General features: G+C 39.5%; 2 protein-coding genes across 2 annotated transcripts in view; one reads left to right on the top strand and one right to left on the bottom strand.

Moving 5' to 3' along the window:
* Positions 1-18,148, bottom strand: part of LOC144280351 (uncharacterized) — a 236,571-nt gene that overhangs the window by 95,099 nt on the left and 123,324 nt on the right. The gene's annotated exons all lie outside the window — the stretch shown is intronic.
* Positions 667-3,935, top strand: LOC144324736 (uncharacterized). Its single transcript, XM_077916054.1, is given in 2 exon segments — positions 667-3,188; positions 3,190-3,935. Coding segments are annotated over 2 exon segments (2,496 nt in total). The 5' UTR covers positions 667-779; the 3' UTR covers positions 3,277-3,935.

Here is an 18,148-nt window from a genome sequence, read left to right on the forward strand (position 1 = left end):
CTTTCCAAAGAGTGTCATTGGGTAAATTAAGAAATAATGCCATTGAGAATTTACAGTTCATGACAGACTGGGACAATGATGGAGAGAGTGAAGGGCATCAAAGACATCATGAAGGCCACAACCATACTGCAATATCTACGCATAATAAGAATCTCCCTGCCCAAAATGGTGAAGGATATAGAACATTTTCAGTAACCTCCCTTTTTAAGTCTGCTACTTCCACAAAGCAGTGTGTTTCTGAAAACAAAAACTCAAATCAAATATTCAAACTTACATATTTAGGGAACGACTACAGTTTGGAAAATCTGGGAAGTTACCTAGTCCATGCTGAAAATAATTATTTGAACCCTTGTGAAAAAAGAATTGGATTGACTATTCAGTCAAATTTTTCTAAAAATCAGAGATTTAAAAATGAAGAACAAAGTGCTAAACAGGATCCATCTGAGAGGTGTTTCACTAAGGAGTCGACCCTACAAAATTACCAGAGCCTGTTCAACGGAGACAGAGTTGCTCAATGCAGTGAATCTGAGAAAACATTTAACCAGGGCTCCAATGTTGGTCGATGTGTGAGGACTCGGCTTCTAGGGAACCATCATGAGGGTAGTAAATGTGCGGAAGTCTTTTATCAAAAGTCTAACCTTAGTACACAAAGTAGTATGAATACAGGAGAGAATCCTAAAAATGAATGTGAGAGTGCTCTTAACCAGTCCTCCAATGTTGATGATCAACAGAGAATTCATGTGGGAAAAAACCCATTCAGGTGTAATCAACCTGGGAAAATGTTTTGTCAAGTACCAAGGCTAAGTATACATAAGACAGTTCATAGTGGAGAGAAAAGTGACATTTGTAAGGAATGTGGCAAAGATTTAGACTTGGACTCAGTACTTCCTCAACATCACGGAACGTGTACCGGAGATAAACCGTACAAATGTGAAGAATGTGGTAAAACCTTTAAAGTCTGCTTAACCCTAAATAGACATAGGCGAATCCATACTGGAGACAAACTTTACAAATGTGAAGAATGTGGCAAGGCCTTTACACAGCACTCAACCCTTACTCAACATCACACAATTCATACTGGCCAGAAACCTCACAAATGTGAGGAATGTGGCAAGACCTTTACAAGGCGTTCATATCTTACTCAACATCACAGAATTCACACTGGAGAGAAACCTTACAAATGTATAGAATGTGGCAGGGCCTTTAACGCTCGTTCACCTCTTATTCTACATCATAAAATTCATACTAGAGAGAAATGTTACAAATGTAAAACATGTGGCAAAGCCTTTAACCAGCGCTCACTCCTTTCTAAACATTTGAGAATTCATATTACAGGAGAACATTACAAATGTAAAGAATGTGGCTCGGCCTTTACACAGCACTGGAGCCTTATTCAACATCACAGAATGCATACTGGCGGAAAACCTCACAAATGTGAGGAATGTGGCAAGACCTTTACTAGGCATTCATATCTTACTCAACATCAGAGAATTCACACTGGAGAGAAACCTTACAAATGTAAAGAATGTGGCAAAGCCTTTTACACTCATTCATATCTGATTCAACATCACAGAATTCATGCTGGAGAGAAACCTTACAAATGTAAGGAATGTGGCAAGGCATTTCACCATCATTCAAGCCTTACTAAACATCACAGAATTCATTCTGAAGAGAAACCTTACAAATGTAAAGAATGTGGCAGGGCGTTCACACAGTGCTCGACCCTTACTCAACATCACAGAATCCATACTGGCGAGAAACCTCACAAATGTGGGGAATGTGGCAAGGCCTTTACACAGCACTCAAGCCTTACTCAACATCACACAATTCATACTGGCCAGAAACCTCACAAATGTGAGGAGTGTGGCAAGACCTTTACAAGGCGTTCATATCTTACTCAACATCACAGAATTCACACTGGAGAGAAAACTTACACATGTAAAGAATGTGACAGGGCTTTTAACACTCGTTCACTTCTTATTCTACATCATAAAATTCATACTGGAGAGAAACGTTACAAATGTAAAACATGTGGCAAAGCCTTTAACCAGCGCTCACTCCTTTCTAAACATTTGAGAATTCATATTACAGGAGAACGTTACAAATGTAAAGAATGTGGCACGGCCTTTACACAGCACTGGAGCCTTATTCAACATCACAGAACGCATACTGGTGGAAAACCTCACAAATGTGGGGAATGTGGCAAGACCTTTACTAGGCATTCATATCTTACTCAACATCACAGAATTCACACTGGAGAGAAACCTTACAAATGTAAAGAATGTGGCAAAGCCTTTTACACTCATTCATGTCTTATTCAACATCACAGAATTCATACTGGAGAGAAACCTTACAAATGTAAGGAATGTGGCAAGGCATTCCATCATAATTCAAGCCTTACTAAACATCTCAGAATTCATTCTAAAGAGAAACCTTACAAATGTAAAGAATGTGGCAGGGCGTTTACACAGTGCTCGACCCTTACTCAACATCACAGAATTCATACTGGCGAGAAACCTCACAAATGTGGGGAATGTGGCAAGACCTTTACTAAGCATTCATCTCTTACTCAACATCACAGAATTCATACTGGCGAGAAACCTCACAAATGTGAGGAATGTGGCAAGACCTTTTCTAGGCATTCATCTCTTACTCAACATCACAGAATTCATACTGGCGAGAAACCTCACAAATGTGAGGAATGTGGCAAGACCTTTGCTAGACATTCACATCTTACTCAACATCACAGAATTCATACTGGCGAGAAACCTCACAAATGTGATGAGTGTGGCAAAACCTTTACTAGGCATTCATATCTTACTGAACATCACAGAATTCATACTGGCGAGAAACCTCACAAATGTGAGGAATGTGGGAAGACCTTTGCTAGGCAATTATATCTTACTCAACATCACAGAATTCATACTGGCGAGAAACCTCACAAATGTGAGGAATGTGGCAAGACCTTTGCTAGGCAATTATATCTTACTCAACATCACAGAATTCATACTGGTGAGAAACCTCACAAATGTGAGATATGTGGCAAGACCTTTACTTGTCGTTCATATCTTACCCATCATCATAGAATTCATACTAAAGAGAAACCTTACAAATGTAAAGAATGTGGGAAGGTCTTTAGCCACCACTCAAGCCTTAGTCATCATCACAGAATTCATACTGGAGAGAAACTATAAATGTAAAGAATGTGACAAGGCCTTTATCCAGGACTCATACCTTACTCGTCATCACAGAATTCACTCTAGAGAAAAACCTTAACAAATGTAAAGAATGTGGTGAGGCCGTTTAATCACTGTTCAACCTTTACTCATTATCAAAGAAGTCCTACTAGGCCAAGGCTGCAAGATTTTTGGATTGTGAGAGACTTTTTTTTAAGTTCTTTTAAGCAACAAAAAACTTGAGTTCAACGGAAAATGATGAATATTCTTTTCTTTTAGAGTAATTTATCCCTACTGTAAGACAGATTGTCTAAAACTGTATACTATGAAATTATATAAAATATTCCTTGATTTTACAATGATTAATGAAAAACTTAAAAATTCTGCAATCCAACTGTGGAGGCCAAGAAAATTAAGGCCATTCCACCTTAAGGTCAACGTTAGCAGAAGTACAGCCATCTCAGGCCCCTGTGAATAAGAGCTGAATTTTACCTTACTTCGGTTACAGTTAAAAACAGCTTACAGCTTAACGCCCTAGAAAGTCCCATATCAGAATGAGAACAGAGCTTAATGCCTTTGAAAGCTACATATCAGAATGTAAACAGAACTTGAGAAATTCCTCCACCCCTTCTGGAGGTCACCTAGACCAGTCCATAAAACTAAGCTGGAACCCACCTCAGGGTGCAAGTCCCTGCACCGCTGTCAAGACACTTGAACCCAAGCTCAACCTTGTAAATAAACCCTCGTGTGTTTGATTAAGTGTTGGCTCCTTGGTGGTTTCTTGGATACGTAATCTTGGGCACAATATTAACAAGGTATGCACGGATTTTTATGTTCTTTTATTGTTGTTGTCAAACTGAGAGCAAAATAACTCATGGAATGTAACAATAAGAGCTGAATAATCACAGCATTAATGTAAAAGAGTAGTTTCACAGAACCACTTCGTCCCCTCATCTTACCTCCTCCTGATGTTGATCAAACTGTACCATTGGCCATTTCTTTTTGTTTCTTTTTTTTAAAGCATGCTTGTGCAGAGACACAGTTATCTTATGTCCAATAGAGGAATGGGGAAGGAAAAAATGAAAGAACAGAGGAAACCCCTTCTTGGTCTGGAGGAGCAGAGTTGTAAAGTAGCAGGTTCCCTTTCTAGTATTCACCTCTTGTCTAGTGCTGGAACCCATCAGTGTATCTATCTCCTCCATTTCCAGCTGTGCAGGTGTGTCTTTCTCCTTTATTGGATGCCCATCAAATCATGTGACCTATTGCATTGACAAACCTTATTGTTCTCAATAGTTTTTCATTAGTTTATTTCATGCGGTATACACTTCTTCATCTTTAACTGCACTACAATGCAAACCAGCCCCATCACCTTCAAATTAATATGATCATTGTTCTCAGTCTTGATTCCTTCTTTGGGTTTTTCTTTGGCCATTGAGAGTGCCAGAATCTACTTGGCTGCCTCTTCTCAGAAGTACCAGGTCCCCAACGACAGCACACAAGTAGCAGCAGGAGTGTCAGAAGAAGCAAATATGAAAGGATTTGTAAGTGCTGCTCAACTCTTACTCCACATTAGGTAATTCATAACAGAGAGTAATGAAATATGTGTAAAGAATGTGGCAAGGCCACAATCAACAACGGAAAACCGTGATTCCTGATCAGAAAATGTATAGTGGAGAGGATTTTACAAATACCACAGATTTGGCAAACACACTAACCAGTACTCAAGCCTTACCATCTGAGGAAAATCATTACAAGATCATTACATCTAGATAAACCTCTAGATAGAACTCTGGACTTACTCAATATCATAGCTATCATACAGGATAGAAACCATAAAGTGTAAAAGTTGCAGTTCCTTTAACTGGAATTCAGTCCTGAATCAATATCCCAAAATGCGTACTACATTCAAAACCTATAAACAGATGAATGAGGAAACACCTTGTTTTTATATATAAACTTTAGAAAACATCAGAGATTACAGAAAGGAAAGTAAGTTGAAATACATAAATATTTAGAAATGTACTTATTGCATATCATATGTCAATAACTCACAAATCAATAGAAAGCAGTATATAAGTTACCCTTTTTAGACAGTACTCTACATCAATTACTTACAAGGAATAGTACAAAGTTAAACGTGAGGATAATGTATTATGCTTCAAAAGATACAAGGGATGGATTTTTGCAAAGGTATAATTTCGATGTGCTTGTTTTACACTGACCCTGTGTGAGATTGGTGACTAGTACATATTAATGCATTTTGTACTTTAGAAAATTCATGGATGCCTAGTTGGTATATGAAATTATATGGCTGACTTGCTGCATCAAAGATGAGATGCCCTTCTTCCTTAGGTGGGTCTCATTCAGACCTCATTTCCCATTGAAGATGAACAACAACATGATTTAGAATATATGAAGAAGATCTAAATGCAGATGCTGTTCATGGTTATAACATTAAGTTACCATGAAATAAGTTTTCAGAATATCATTCTCCATTCATTAAAACTAAAATCTTTCTGGATAGTTTAAATAAAATGGTTTGCTAGTTGGTGTTTAAGGACAAAGAGGTGGCAGTCCTGTAAAATACTGACGAATCTTGATAATAGCAATGGTTATAAGTTGAATTCTCAACATCAGGTGGTGTGGTTCCAATGAGGAAATCGGCACAGATACCACAAAGAGAATAAATAAGTCTTCCCTACGATGGCATACAGATGGAAATTCATATTTCTTAAGAGTTCTCTCAAGCCTGAAAAAGTTTTATATGGAAATTAAGCGGTTAAGAAGTTAAAATCAACTGTTAAAAGAGGTCTTTCTTTAAGCCTCTTGGTAACCAGAGGTTAAAAACCTGTAGTCCATACATAATAGATAAGGAGAAAATAATGGAAGTATACACCCACAGAAAATCACCAAATCACAAAGATAAATAGCAAATGAAGAAGACAGCAAATATTTCTAAAACAGACAGGAAACGAAAATGACAACAGTAACTCCACACTTTAATCTGTACTTACTTTAAATATAAAGGGACTAAATTCTGCAATTAAAAGTTATACCTGAATGGAAAGAAATAGAAGACCCAAGTATATTTTCCTTCAGCCTTAAGAACACAGAAAGTGCAGGTGTGAAAAAAGATATACCATGCAAATAGAAACCAGATGAAATGAGGATGGGTATGCTTACATCGATCAAAGTAGACTTTAAGTCAAAGACTAGTAAGACACTGCACGGGTCATTATAAAATAAAGGGGTTACATTGTGTAGTGTTTTTAATTATGGTGCATTTGGGAAAAAAAGATTTCCCCTATTCTAGTTTTGGTAGGACTCAAAAACAGTGTGTTTATAACTCATGTAATGCCCCTATGAAAAACAATGTACTTTCCCATAAATTTTGGTGGTGTTTTTCCAGGTACATCAATTATAGCTTATGTGATGTTTATGAACATCTATATCTCCTGTGTCCCCTAAATGCTAGTCAATATTCAAAAACCTACTCCTGTGCTTCGAGGTTGGGAAAAAGAGAACACTAAATGACAATTGGAGGAGTTACTGCTTCCAGATTTTGATGTGTGTGGAAAAATATTGTTGCAATGATAATCTTGGTAATTACTGAAAGAAGTAGTCAATGGTTTATGGAAACCAACTAGTATGGGCTAATCAATCTTTTCCCCACAGTATTCAGTTTTCTAATCTCTGGCTATTATACATTGCAGATTTTTTCACATATAATTTGATTTACATTGTTCTCTGCTATTTAAAGTCTCCAAATAACTTACTTGTCCTTTCTGGTAGGTTATCATAATACCCCTTTGTAAGATTCCTGATATTATTCCTGGGCAGCTATTCTTTATATACAATGCAAATGACAGGCTTTGTATGGGTCACCTTTACAGTGCTTCTGATTGTGGCTTTAGTTCAAGTTGGATTCTTTCTGAAATGTATGTCTTCACTTAAGGGAATCTTACATTATGCTTTGATTTTTAGACTAACTACATTACATGTGACTAAAGGTTTAATACAGTATATGTGCATTTATTGAATATAAAACATTTACTCATTTATTGTTGGCACAAGCTGGCTAAGCACATGTACCTACGAGTTTGTATTAAAGCTGTAGGTTTGTGTATTTATTTAGTGTCTGTATTAAGAGGACATTTACTTCTGATTATTGCTTTTTTGCTCCTTGAGCTACATAATACTTTTGTGGGTACATTGTGGTGTCGATTTGGTCAAAGGTTGGTTAGATAGGAGTCACCTACTTTTATTCTTTTTTTTTTTAATTTATTTATTCATGATAGTCACACACACACACACACAGAGAGAGGCAGAGACACAGGCAGAGGGAGAAGCATGCTCCATGCACAGGGAGCCCGATGTGGGATTCGATCCCGGGTCTCCAGGATCGCGCCGTGGGCCAAAGGCAGGCGCCAAACCGCTGCACCACCCAGGGATCCTGGAGTCACCTACTTTTAAAAATGAATTTTATTTGATACATAGGAATCTTTCACAGTTTTTCAAATCAATATACCCTACTTTCCCTGAATAAAATAAAATGAAGGAGTTATTTCAACAAAAGGATGTAATCTTTAGAATACTTATGTACCCAACATAAAAGTACCCAAATATATAAGCAACAATGAACAGACAAGAACAGAAAAAGAGACAGCAATACAATAGCAGGGGACTTCAATTGTGCACCTTCAATATGGGACAAGATAATCAATAAGGAAGTACCAGACTTCAATGATATTTAGCAGATTGACTTACAACGTTCCACCAACAGCAAAAAACACATTGTTCTCACATGCACAAGGAATATTCTCCAATATAGATTTTATATTGGGCCACAAAACAAGTCTTAATAAATTTGATTGAAATCGTATCAGGCATCTTTTCCTATGACAGTGCCATGAAAGTGGAAGTCAGGTCCAAGTACAAAACTAGAAAAATTATAAACATGTGAAAAATAAATAACATGCAATAGCATTACTCCTAATAGCCAGGATATGGAAATAACTTGTGTCTCTTGTCAGATGAGTAGATAATCTGGTGTATATATTTAATATATGTTGGCTATAATTAACAATATATAATAGTTAAATTGTACACTTTTATACTTATATAATATGTCAATAGTCGGTGCAGAAAATTGGAAAAAGTAAGCAGATTACTAATTAGATATGAGGAAACGAATATGAGAGTGGTGACAGCTAAAGAGTATGAAGTTTCTTATGAGGTAATGAGATGTTTAGGATTGACAATGGTTTGCTTACACCTACATGTGACTTGGTTAAAAAGCTATCAAGTGTACACATTAGGTGGATAAATTATTGGCATGTAAGTATTTTTGGTTTTTATCTTTAAAGATTTATTTATTTATTTATTTATTTATTTTTGATAGAGAGAGACAGAGACAGAGACAGAGACACAGGAGTTGGGAGAATCAGGCTCCATGCGGGGAGCCCGACTTGGGAGTCGCTCCCAGGACTCCAGGATCGTGCCCTGGGTCAAATGCAGGCGGTAAACCTTGAGCCACCCAAGGATCCCCTGTGGCATGTAAGTTATACCAAATAAAGCTGTTTAAAAGGAACCTCAAGTACGAAATTCTTACAAAAGATCTCGTATTAATGGCAAATATGAAAAACTGCATACATTCAGGTATTAATTAAACACACACATATGTGCATACACGCACACAGAAGACTTCACCTGGAATTTGGCATTTGACTTTCTCTTTTAATTTTTGTGATAATACAGAAAACAATTTTTCAAAGAAGCACATCGAAAGGAAGTTCTGTCAAATTAGACATAACATATAGTGGGACACCTGGGTGGTTGAGTGGTTGAGTGTCTGCCTTCGGCTCCCTTGTGATCTGCAGTCCCAGGACAAAGTCCACGCCTGGCTCCCCTTGAGGAGCCTCCTTTTCCCCCTGCTTGTGTCTCTCCATCTCTCTGTGTGTCTCTCATGAATAAATCAAGAAAATAATTTAAAAAAAAAATAAAGGAAGATAAAACATATAGTAATTAACATCAATTAAGTTTAGCAGGTTGATTTTGAGTGGAAAAAATGTATGGACACTACAATCTATGGTAGGATTCTCCAAGGAATCAATGGAATGGATATGCACACATCTGTGCATATTTTTAATCTATATTTGTATAGAACCAGAGATAAGATATAGGCTTAATACATATAGAAATAGATATGTATCTATCTATATGTCTCTACGTAGATAGAGAGCTGGATAAATTTCCTGTAATGAATTGGCTAATATGATTGTGAGAGCTGGCAAGTCTCAAAGGAGTCTGCAAAGAAGGCCAGCAGGCTAGAGATCCAAGGCAGTGCGGATGGTGAAGCTTGAGAATCTGAAGACAGTCATAGATGAGTAGGAAAAAGCACCCCTGAAATATATAGGTAATCGCTTCTTTGCTTTTTGGCTAATATCAAGTGTGAAATATACAGGAAATTATTATGTTCTCTAAATGGACTGTCTAGTAAATGGTATGGTCTTTTGGGGTAAAACTTTAATATAAGCTAAATGGAAAAATGCAAATAGCTTCTAAAAAGAGTTACACAAAATCTTTTAAGTTAGAATATGTGACTACAGGTATGAGAATATACAGCATTTTCAAGCATGCACTAGTACAGAAGATAGAAAATAAGAATTATGGTAGGATGTTTAACAATGTTGCTTCATAATGTCATCAAGGACCATATTCACAATATATGCCACTGAAAGAATAATGAGCAGTGCCACTTTAGGTTGAGATACATGGCATGAAGACAAGTAGTGATATGGGGAGGGGGGCACGATAGAATGAACGCACAGAGATAAATGAAATGCAGAGAGTCTGGGAGCTTGGGGTAACACAGCCACAAGGGAAGAGAAGACAGGACCCATGTTAGTTTCTTAGGGCTGCTGTAACAAATTATTACAACTGGATGCTAAAGAACCCAAAAAATTATTGTGTCACACTTCTGGAGGCACTTAGACATCTGAAGCCAAGCTGTTGGCAGGGCCACATTTTGTCTCAAGAATTGAGTCTTGCTTTCTACCTTCGGAGGACTATCGCTATCCTTGATCTTTGGCTTAGTAGACGCGTCACTGTCCCTTCATCACACAGCACCGTATGTGTCAACTTCCCTCTTGGGATGCCTGGGTGGCTGAGTGGTTGAGCTCCTGCCTTCAGCCCAGGGAGTGATCCTGGAGTCCCAGGATTGAGTCCCACATCAGGCTCCCTACAGGGAGCCTGCTTCTCTCTGCCTGTGTCTCTGCCACTCTCTCTCTCTCTCTCTCTCTGTGTGTATGTGTGTGTGTGTCTCATGAATACATAAATAAAACTTTTTAAAAATAATAATAAACAAACTTCCCTCTTCTCAATAGGACAAGAGGAATTTAATTGGGGTTTACCGGAATCCAGTGTGACATATCGACTTAATTACATCTGCAAAGATCCTATTGCCCAAAATAGGTTACAGTTACAGGCAATGAGGATTAGGACTTGAACATCATTGAGACACGTTCTGTAACTTGGAACACAGTTAAAAGCACTAGGTTGTTAAATGTCACTGAGGGGTTAAAGTGCACTACAGATTTTAAGGTTTGGTGGGTGTATGCAGGGACTTTAGGGTATGAGGCCTATGTGTGTTAAGGGAATGAGAGGGTAAAGGAAATCATGAGAAAGAAGGGGATAGTGGATGACAAATTAATGGTCAAAGGGAGTTCAAAGGCAAGGTTGGGTAAAAGACATATGCAAACTTTATTGCCTGTGATGGGTCAAAGAACATATGGGTGGAAGGGGGATAGTTACTTGTGAATGCAGTCCTGGGAGTGTTCAGTGTTGCAAGGAGAGATAAACGATGGGAAGAACAGATGATACCTGGGGAACAGAGTGTATGTGGGTAGAAGGGGATCATCAGAGCTGGGAGAAGAGTGGGCGTCAGTAGGCCAAAGGGTCCATGAGAAAGTCAGGGAGTGTAGGGTTGTGGGAATGAGTGTAGGGTCATGAGGAAACTAAGGACTCTGTTAAATGATGGGTCAGATATTGATAATGGACATAAGAGACACGATAAATGGGCTAAAATCATTGGAATTGGGTGGGGAAGAGACAAATGGCATTGGAGGAGGAGGAAAGAATACATGGAGGTTCTTGGGACAATGGAAGGAAGAGAGCTCTAGAATCAGGCAAGAAGGGTTTATTGGTATAGAGGTCTGAAACACACTTCATGGACTTAGAAGAGCAATGAAGACTAGGAGAGTCCTTTGCAGAGAGAGTTTTCACGGAAATGTAAAGGTCACAGAGGTGAAGACCTTAAGGTCACAATGGAGGATAAGGAGGAAGGAAGGAAGGGTTGGAGCTGGGGGTGGTAGAAATTGTAGGGGTACACTTGGAGGTCACTAATTCATTCTCCTACTCATTAATTGCCTTATTTGTACTTGGTTCAAAACTGTCAAGTTTGTAATTCCAGCCATGAGGCAATAACCTTACTTATATAAAATGCCTAGTAGTTCCTTCAGTTGAATTGGCAGTAAAGGACCACGGATAAAATATTGAGTAAACAGGGAGACTCAACATCCTCTGTCTCCCTTGAGGATACCACGCACAAGTTGTGACCATGGAGGAGATCATGTGGAAACCTTGATTTTAAGCTTCTAGTGCCCTAAACAGAAAGCCCAGTTAAGCTCAATGAAATTCAGACTTTAACAACAGAATTCTGTTTTTAGGACCTCCTTAATACTTGCAATTGGTTAAGATAGCGATAGCAAACATACACGTAGGCATATCATCAATTGTATAATGAGAAATATCTAAATAAAGTTTAAAAATGTCCATGAATTACCCCCAGTCAGTAATAGTTTGACCCTCAGACATACAGGTTGTGAGGTTGGGGGAGGGCTTCCGTTCTGCAATTTCAGAGTATAAAACACGTAGACACTACAATATTTTGTACTGGGTTCAACATAAATACGTAATGGTTGGTTTACATAAATATTGTCCTATCACACTCATTGTCAGTGACATTGCATTCCTTAACCAATCCTGCACGAAACTGGCATTTTCACATCAGTAGAAGTGGATGGGAGCACGCCACCTTCCATTCCTGGGATGTCCACTAATAGTCCATACCTTTAATTTAACCAAATAGACCCATGTTTAGTGGCTCTACACTAGAGAATGCAGGCACAGGGTGCCTGTGCACCTGAGCACCCTACCCCCACCGTCTTATGTCAACCCCAACAACTCCTGGTGAGTTCCCAGCAAAGAGTCTACTATTTACTTTTCTCTGTCCTGAGTTTCCTCTGTTGTGGATTCCCAATAAAGAACGCCAATCACCACCTTGAGGAACCACATTCTTTCTTTGCATTTTGGAGTTCACAGAAGGGAGTCTAGTCAATGTGCTGATGTCTGAGCAAGTCTCTGTGTGGAAAACAACGTGTATACTGCAATGTTGATTGAGCATGAATTTTGATAACAAGGAAGTTACAGTGCACCATGTTGGCAACTTCACATATACCATGCGATTTCGTCCCCGTTACACCATCCAAGCTGGGCATTAGGTGTCCTTTATTTTTTCTTAAGATTTATTTATTTATTCATAGACACAGAGAGAGAGAGAGAGAGAGAGAGACACAGGGAGAGGGAGGCAGAGACACAGGGAGAGGGAGAAGCAGGCTCCATGCAGGGAACCCGATGTGGGACTCGATCCTGGGTCTCCAGGATCACACCGCAGGCTGCAGGCGGCGCCAAACCGCTGCGCCACCAGGGCTCCCCTAGGTGTCGTATAATAAGGATGAAGATGTAGATACTGGGCTCCCCCTATGTGCTTCATCTTCTGTTTCCCTATTGATTAAGAAAAAAAGGTTTGTAGATTATAGGGGTGAAATAAGGATAAATGGAAAACTAGAGAAAAGGTAGATTAGTTCAGAGGAAAAAAAAAGATTAGTTCAGAGAGCTCTCATTGTTGTGTTTGTATTTTCTTAACAGGATAGAAACATGACTGTGTAAGTATATGCCTGTTTTACTATAGTCTGTCCACTCTCGTTAGCAATATATATTCATTTTAATTCTTCCATATTGGGGTTACCTTGTAGTTTCCTGAAACTTAGTTGTTCTAGCAGATAGGAAGTGTCATCTCCCTGTAGTTTCTCTGCTTTCTAGGAGGAGTGGTTCAAGAGAATGTGATATAGCTATATCCCTCTCTATCTACTATAATGTAATATTGTTTACAATATAGAAATATATCAGAATCTATTACGTGTCATACGTACTATATAACGTCTATAATATCTATGTCTATCTATCTATAGATATCTGTATCCAAACTTCAGCCTTTTTTTTTTTTAATTTTTATTTATTTATGATAGTCACAGAGAGAGAGAGAGAGAGAGAGGCAGAGACACAGGCAGAGGGAGAAGCAGGCTCCATGCACCGGGAGCCGGACGTGTGATTCGATCCCGGGTCTCCAGGATCGCGCCCTGGGCCAAAGGCAGGCGCCAAACCGCTGCGCCACTCAGGGATCCCCAAACCTCAGCCTTTAAAAAAGCAGACACTCAACCGCTCAGCCACCCAGGTGTCCCTTCATCTGGTTTTCTCGTGACCAGATGCCTCGGAAAGAAACAGGTTCTATCTGTTTATATCTGGACACCTGCTTGGTCAGTGTTGTTCACTTCCCTCCACATGATCTAATGAAAAAGAAAAATTACAATGATGGCAGACAGGGGTATAAAAATTGACAAACATACTCCCAAGGACAAGAATCCTTAGGGTTCTGTCATCTCAGAGAGGATCTAGGTGAGATACTGTTCCTATGAAGGTGCTGGCCTTTAGGCTTGTGAGTGCACAGAATGACAACCAGAATGAGTCCTACACATGAAACATCTGAGGAACATCTGAATGCTGCATGGAGTTAGTCTATGTGTTCCATACAATGTATAGCAGAACAAGATCCAAAGCCTATAATGTTTGCGATGTATTTGTTGAGCTTCCTGCCCAATGGACATATGGGAACTGTGGTATTTATCTGCTCCTGTAGAATCTGGCACAGGATATTGGAGCAGCCAACGGAAACTATGGCTGTGACTTAAAGCTTCACACACCTGGAATCTGGGGACAGATGGTGATGGCCTAGAAGACATCCAAGGGGCCAGAGTTGCCGATGGACACACCTCTGGACACAGTGAAACTAGAAAAGAGGGATGCCTCTCTGGCTCAGTGGTTGAGCATCTGCCTTTGGGTCAGGTTGTGATCCCAAGGTCCTGGGATCAAGTTTCACATCAAGCTTCCTGCAAGGAGCCTGCTTCTCCCTCTGCCTGTGTCTCTGCCTCTGTGTGTGTGTGTCTCTAGTGAATAAATAAATGTAATCTTTCAAACAAAAAGAGAAACTAGGAAAGAAGTCTCTATCCCAAACCATAGAGAAAATATTTCAAAGGCTCCCAAGGTGTGTCAGGTTCCACTTGAAAGTTATGACCAGGGGATCCCTGGGTGGCTTGGCCATTAGCGGCTGCCTTCGGCCCAGTGTGGGATCCTGGAGTCCCGGGATCAAAGAAATCAAAGGGATCCAGTTCCACATCAGGCTCCCTGCATGGAGCCTGCTTCTCCCTCTGCCTGTGTCTCTGCCTCTCTCTCTCTCTCTCTCCCTCTATCCCTCTCTCTCTCTCTCTCTTTCTCTCTCTGTGGGTGTGTGTCTAAAGATTAAATATATAATCTTTTCAAAACAAGAAACAAAGTATGACCAACAGGTAGCTACACTCCTATGACTGAGAAAAACCTCCTTAACTTGCCCTGCTTCTATTGAACTACAGGAAAAGAAAGGATGACATAAAAGATGTAGAATCCTGCAAGTTTGCAGTAAAAAGCTGGACCAGATTAATCTCTTAAAAGTGCTATAGAAAAAAAAATTAAAAATAAATAAATAAATAAATAAATAAATAAAAGTGCTATATGCTTAGTACATTCTGCTGTTAACCTGATACTTACTGGGATTTTTTTTTCATTACATAGATTGTCATCTTATGAACATCTTTAATGTTTTGAACATCTTTAATGTTTTTATGGTGTATAAACCTGTTTTTTCTAATATGTATATATTATTTAAAGATTTTTATTTATTCATGAGAGAGACACACAGACACACACACAGAGACAGAAACACAGGCAGAGGGAGAAGCAGGCTTCATAAAGGGCCCGATGTGGGACTCCATCCCGGGCTCCAGGATCAGGCCCTGGGCTGAAGGGGGCGCTACACTGCTGAGCCACCCGTGCTGCCCCCAAAATATATATTGAAAATAAAGATCTTTCCCTCTTCATTTCTAGGGTTTCTATGTAGTAAGCACTCTCTGATGTTGAGGAAGTGTCAATTTCAGGGTGAAGACGTTACCACATTCTTTACGTTTGTTCCAGGTGTCTCCAGGCTGTATTCTCTAATTTATACTGGTGGTGGCTCTAGTTAATGATTTGGCTATATTCTCTACATTTGTAGGGCTTCTCCCCTGCATGTATTGTCCTCCATCGAGGGAGACTTGAAATCCAAACAAACATTTTGCCACATAATTTTTACATTTTTAGGATTTCTCCCAGTATGAATGTACAAGTGTTCAAGTGTTTGCTTAGGTTGTAGTTCTGTTTAAAGGCTTTGCTTATATTCTCTGCATTTGTGGGGTTTCTCCCCAGGTATTTATACTGTGATATCAAGGAAAGTCTGAGCAATAATTAAAGGCTTGAGCAAACTCCTTACGTTGTAAGGTTACTTCCCAGTTTGTATTCTCTGATGTAAGAAAGGTTTGAGTGCTAAACTTTTCAAAACTACTACACACATTAAAATTGATAGAGTAGAATATTGTCTTGATGACTTAGGACCTATTCTCAATGGCACAAAATTTATAAATCTATTTGTGGATGATTATGTCTCTGTCATTTATTCACAATCTGAACATATATTCAGAATGCTATAAAGAAAACAGCTAATATTTCTCAGTCTTTTATATCATTGAAATTTTTTTGTTTCAATCATCATTTGTGTTATATCTTAGGATGTTTTTTAAAGATTAATTGATTGATTGATTGATTCATGAGAGGCACAGAGAGAGAGACCGACGTGGGACTCCCTCTACCTACATCTCTGCCTCTCTCTGTGTGTCTCTCTTAAATTAATAAATGCAAACTTTAAAGAGATAAAAATTAATCAAGTCAAATCAAATCCAGAGTTGAGGGCTGTCTGGGTGGCTCAAAGGTTGAGCGCCTGCCTTCAGCCCAGGGCATGATCCCTGTCCAGGGATGGAGTCCCACATGGGACTTCTTGCATGGAGCCTGCTTCTCCTCCCTCGGCCTGTGTCTCTGCCTCTCTTCCTGTGCCTCTCATGGGTAAATAAACAAAATCTTGAAAAAAAGAATATGGGATGCCTGGGTGGCTCAGAGGTTGAGCATCTGCTTTAGGCCCAGGCCTCATCCCGGGATCCTGGGATCGATCCCACATCTAGCTCCCCGTGGGGAACCCGCTTCTCCTTCTGCCTCTCTCTCTCTCTGTGTCTCGCATGAGTAAATAAATCTTTAACAACAACAGCAAAAATCCAGAGTGGGTTGGTAGCTCATTAAGAGAGAAACTCTGCGAAATCTGCACCTTCTAAACCTTCAGAAATGTGCATCGAATCATAATGAGGCTTCTTCCAAAAAGGTCATAAAATAAAGAAGTTTCTGCCTCTTGCAAGACATTGGGAAGTATATGTTGAGGGCACTTTCTTTCCACAATAGAGTTAGAAGAAGCCCCAGTGAGAAAATGATGTGCCTGTCCATCCAGGGAAATCTGTGTCTCCAGATATTGTCTGCTTCAATTCAGGGAAACCTTTTCCCTCAGATCCCCAGATGGTGTGCAGGTCCAGTCAGGGTTTGGTTCTTCCCTTCTTCCTCTCTTTCTTCCTCTTCTCTTTTTCAGATTTTATGTATAAATTTGCAACAGAGAAAGAGAGAACATGAGCAGGGGGAGTAGCAGATGGAAGGGAGAAGCAGACTCCCCACCGAGCAGGGAGCAGTTTGAGGGTCTTGATCCTAGGACCCTGAGATCAGGACGTGAGTCTGAAGGCAGACACGTAGCCATCTGAGCCACCAAGATACCCTGATGCTTTCTTTAGACCTGTCACTTGGATACAAGAGTTTATTCCCTGCAGTTTGGGAGCAATGTAGGTTGTTCAATGGGACCGTGTGACTATTTCTTTAGTGGCCTTACCTAAAAGACAGTAGCAGAAATGGCTCTGAGGCCAGGGGGATATCACCAAGCCACATGGTCCAGTTGATGGCTATAATTGCCTGTGGGCAATATTTTTGTCCCTATGTTTCTGAGTGAGCACTCCAAGGTCATTTCCTTCCCCCTTATATCCAAAGAAGAAAAAGGGAAGTTGATAATTAGGATATCTGAGGTAGGGACTCTTTTAGACTTTTTATTTTATTTTATTTTATTTTATATTTTACTTTACAGTCGCAAAGGCTATGTCATTCTCTCCTTTCTAAATAATAGGGTTAGGGATCCCTGGGTGGCGCAGCGGTTTGGCGCCTGCCTTTGGCCCAGGGCGCGATCCTGGATACCCGGGATCGAATCCCACGTCGGGCTCCCGGTGCATGGGAGCCTCCTTCTCCCTCTGCCTGTGTCTCTGCTTCTCTCTCTCTCTCTCTGTGACTATCTTAATTAAATAAAAATTAAAAAGAAAAAACAAAAAAGAAAAAAATAATAATAGGGTTAGGTTAGTCTTTTTTTTTTTTTTTTTTTTTTTTGTAAACATATACAGACTGAGACCTGAAAGAGAAGTTTGAAATCCAACTTTGACAATAACTAGCAAAGTCCAAGAAATCCTCAAAGTTGCTGCTTAGTTTTAAGTTTGGGGAAATTCAGGATGCCCTGAAGTCTGCCCAAATCCAAATCTAGTCCCTATTCTGAGAACAGGTACCTTAAATATCTAAGCTAAGTGTGAGCAACCTGTAGG

The sequence above is a fragment of the Canis aureus genome, chromosome 1, assembly GCF_053574225.1.
Source record: "Canis aureus isolate CA01 chromosome 1, VMU_Caureus_v.1.0, whole genome shotgun sequence".
In the NCBI taxonomy this organism is placed as follows: Eukaryota; Metazoa; Chordata; class Mammalia; order Carnivora; family Canidae; genus Canis; species Canis aureus.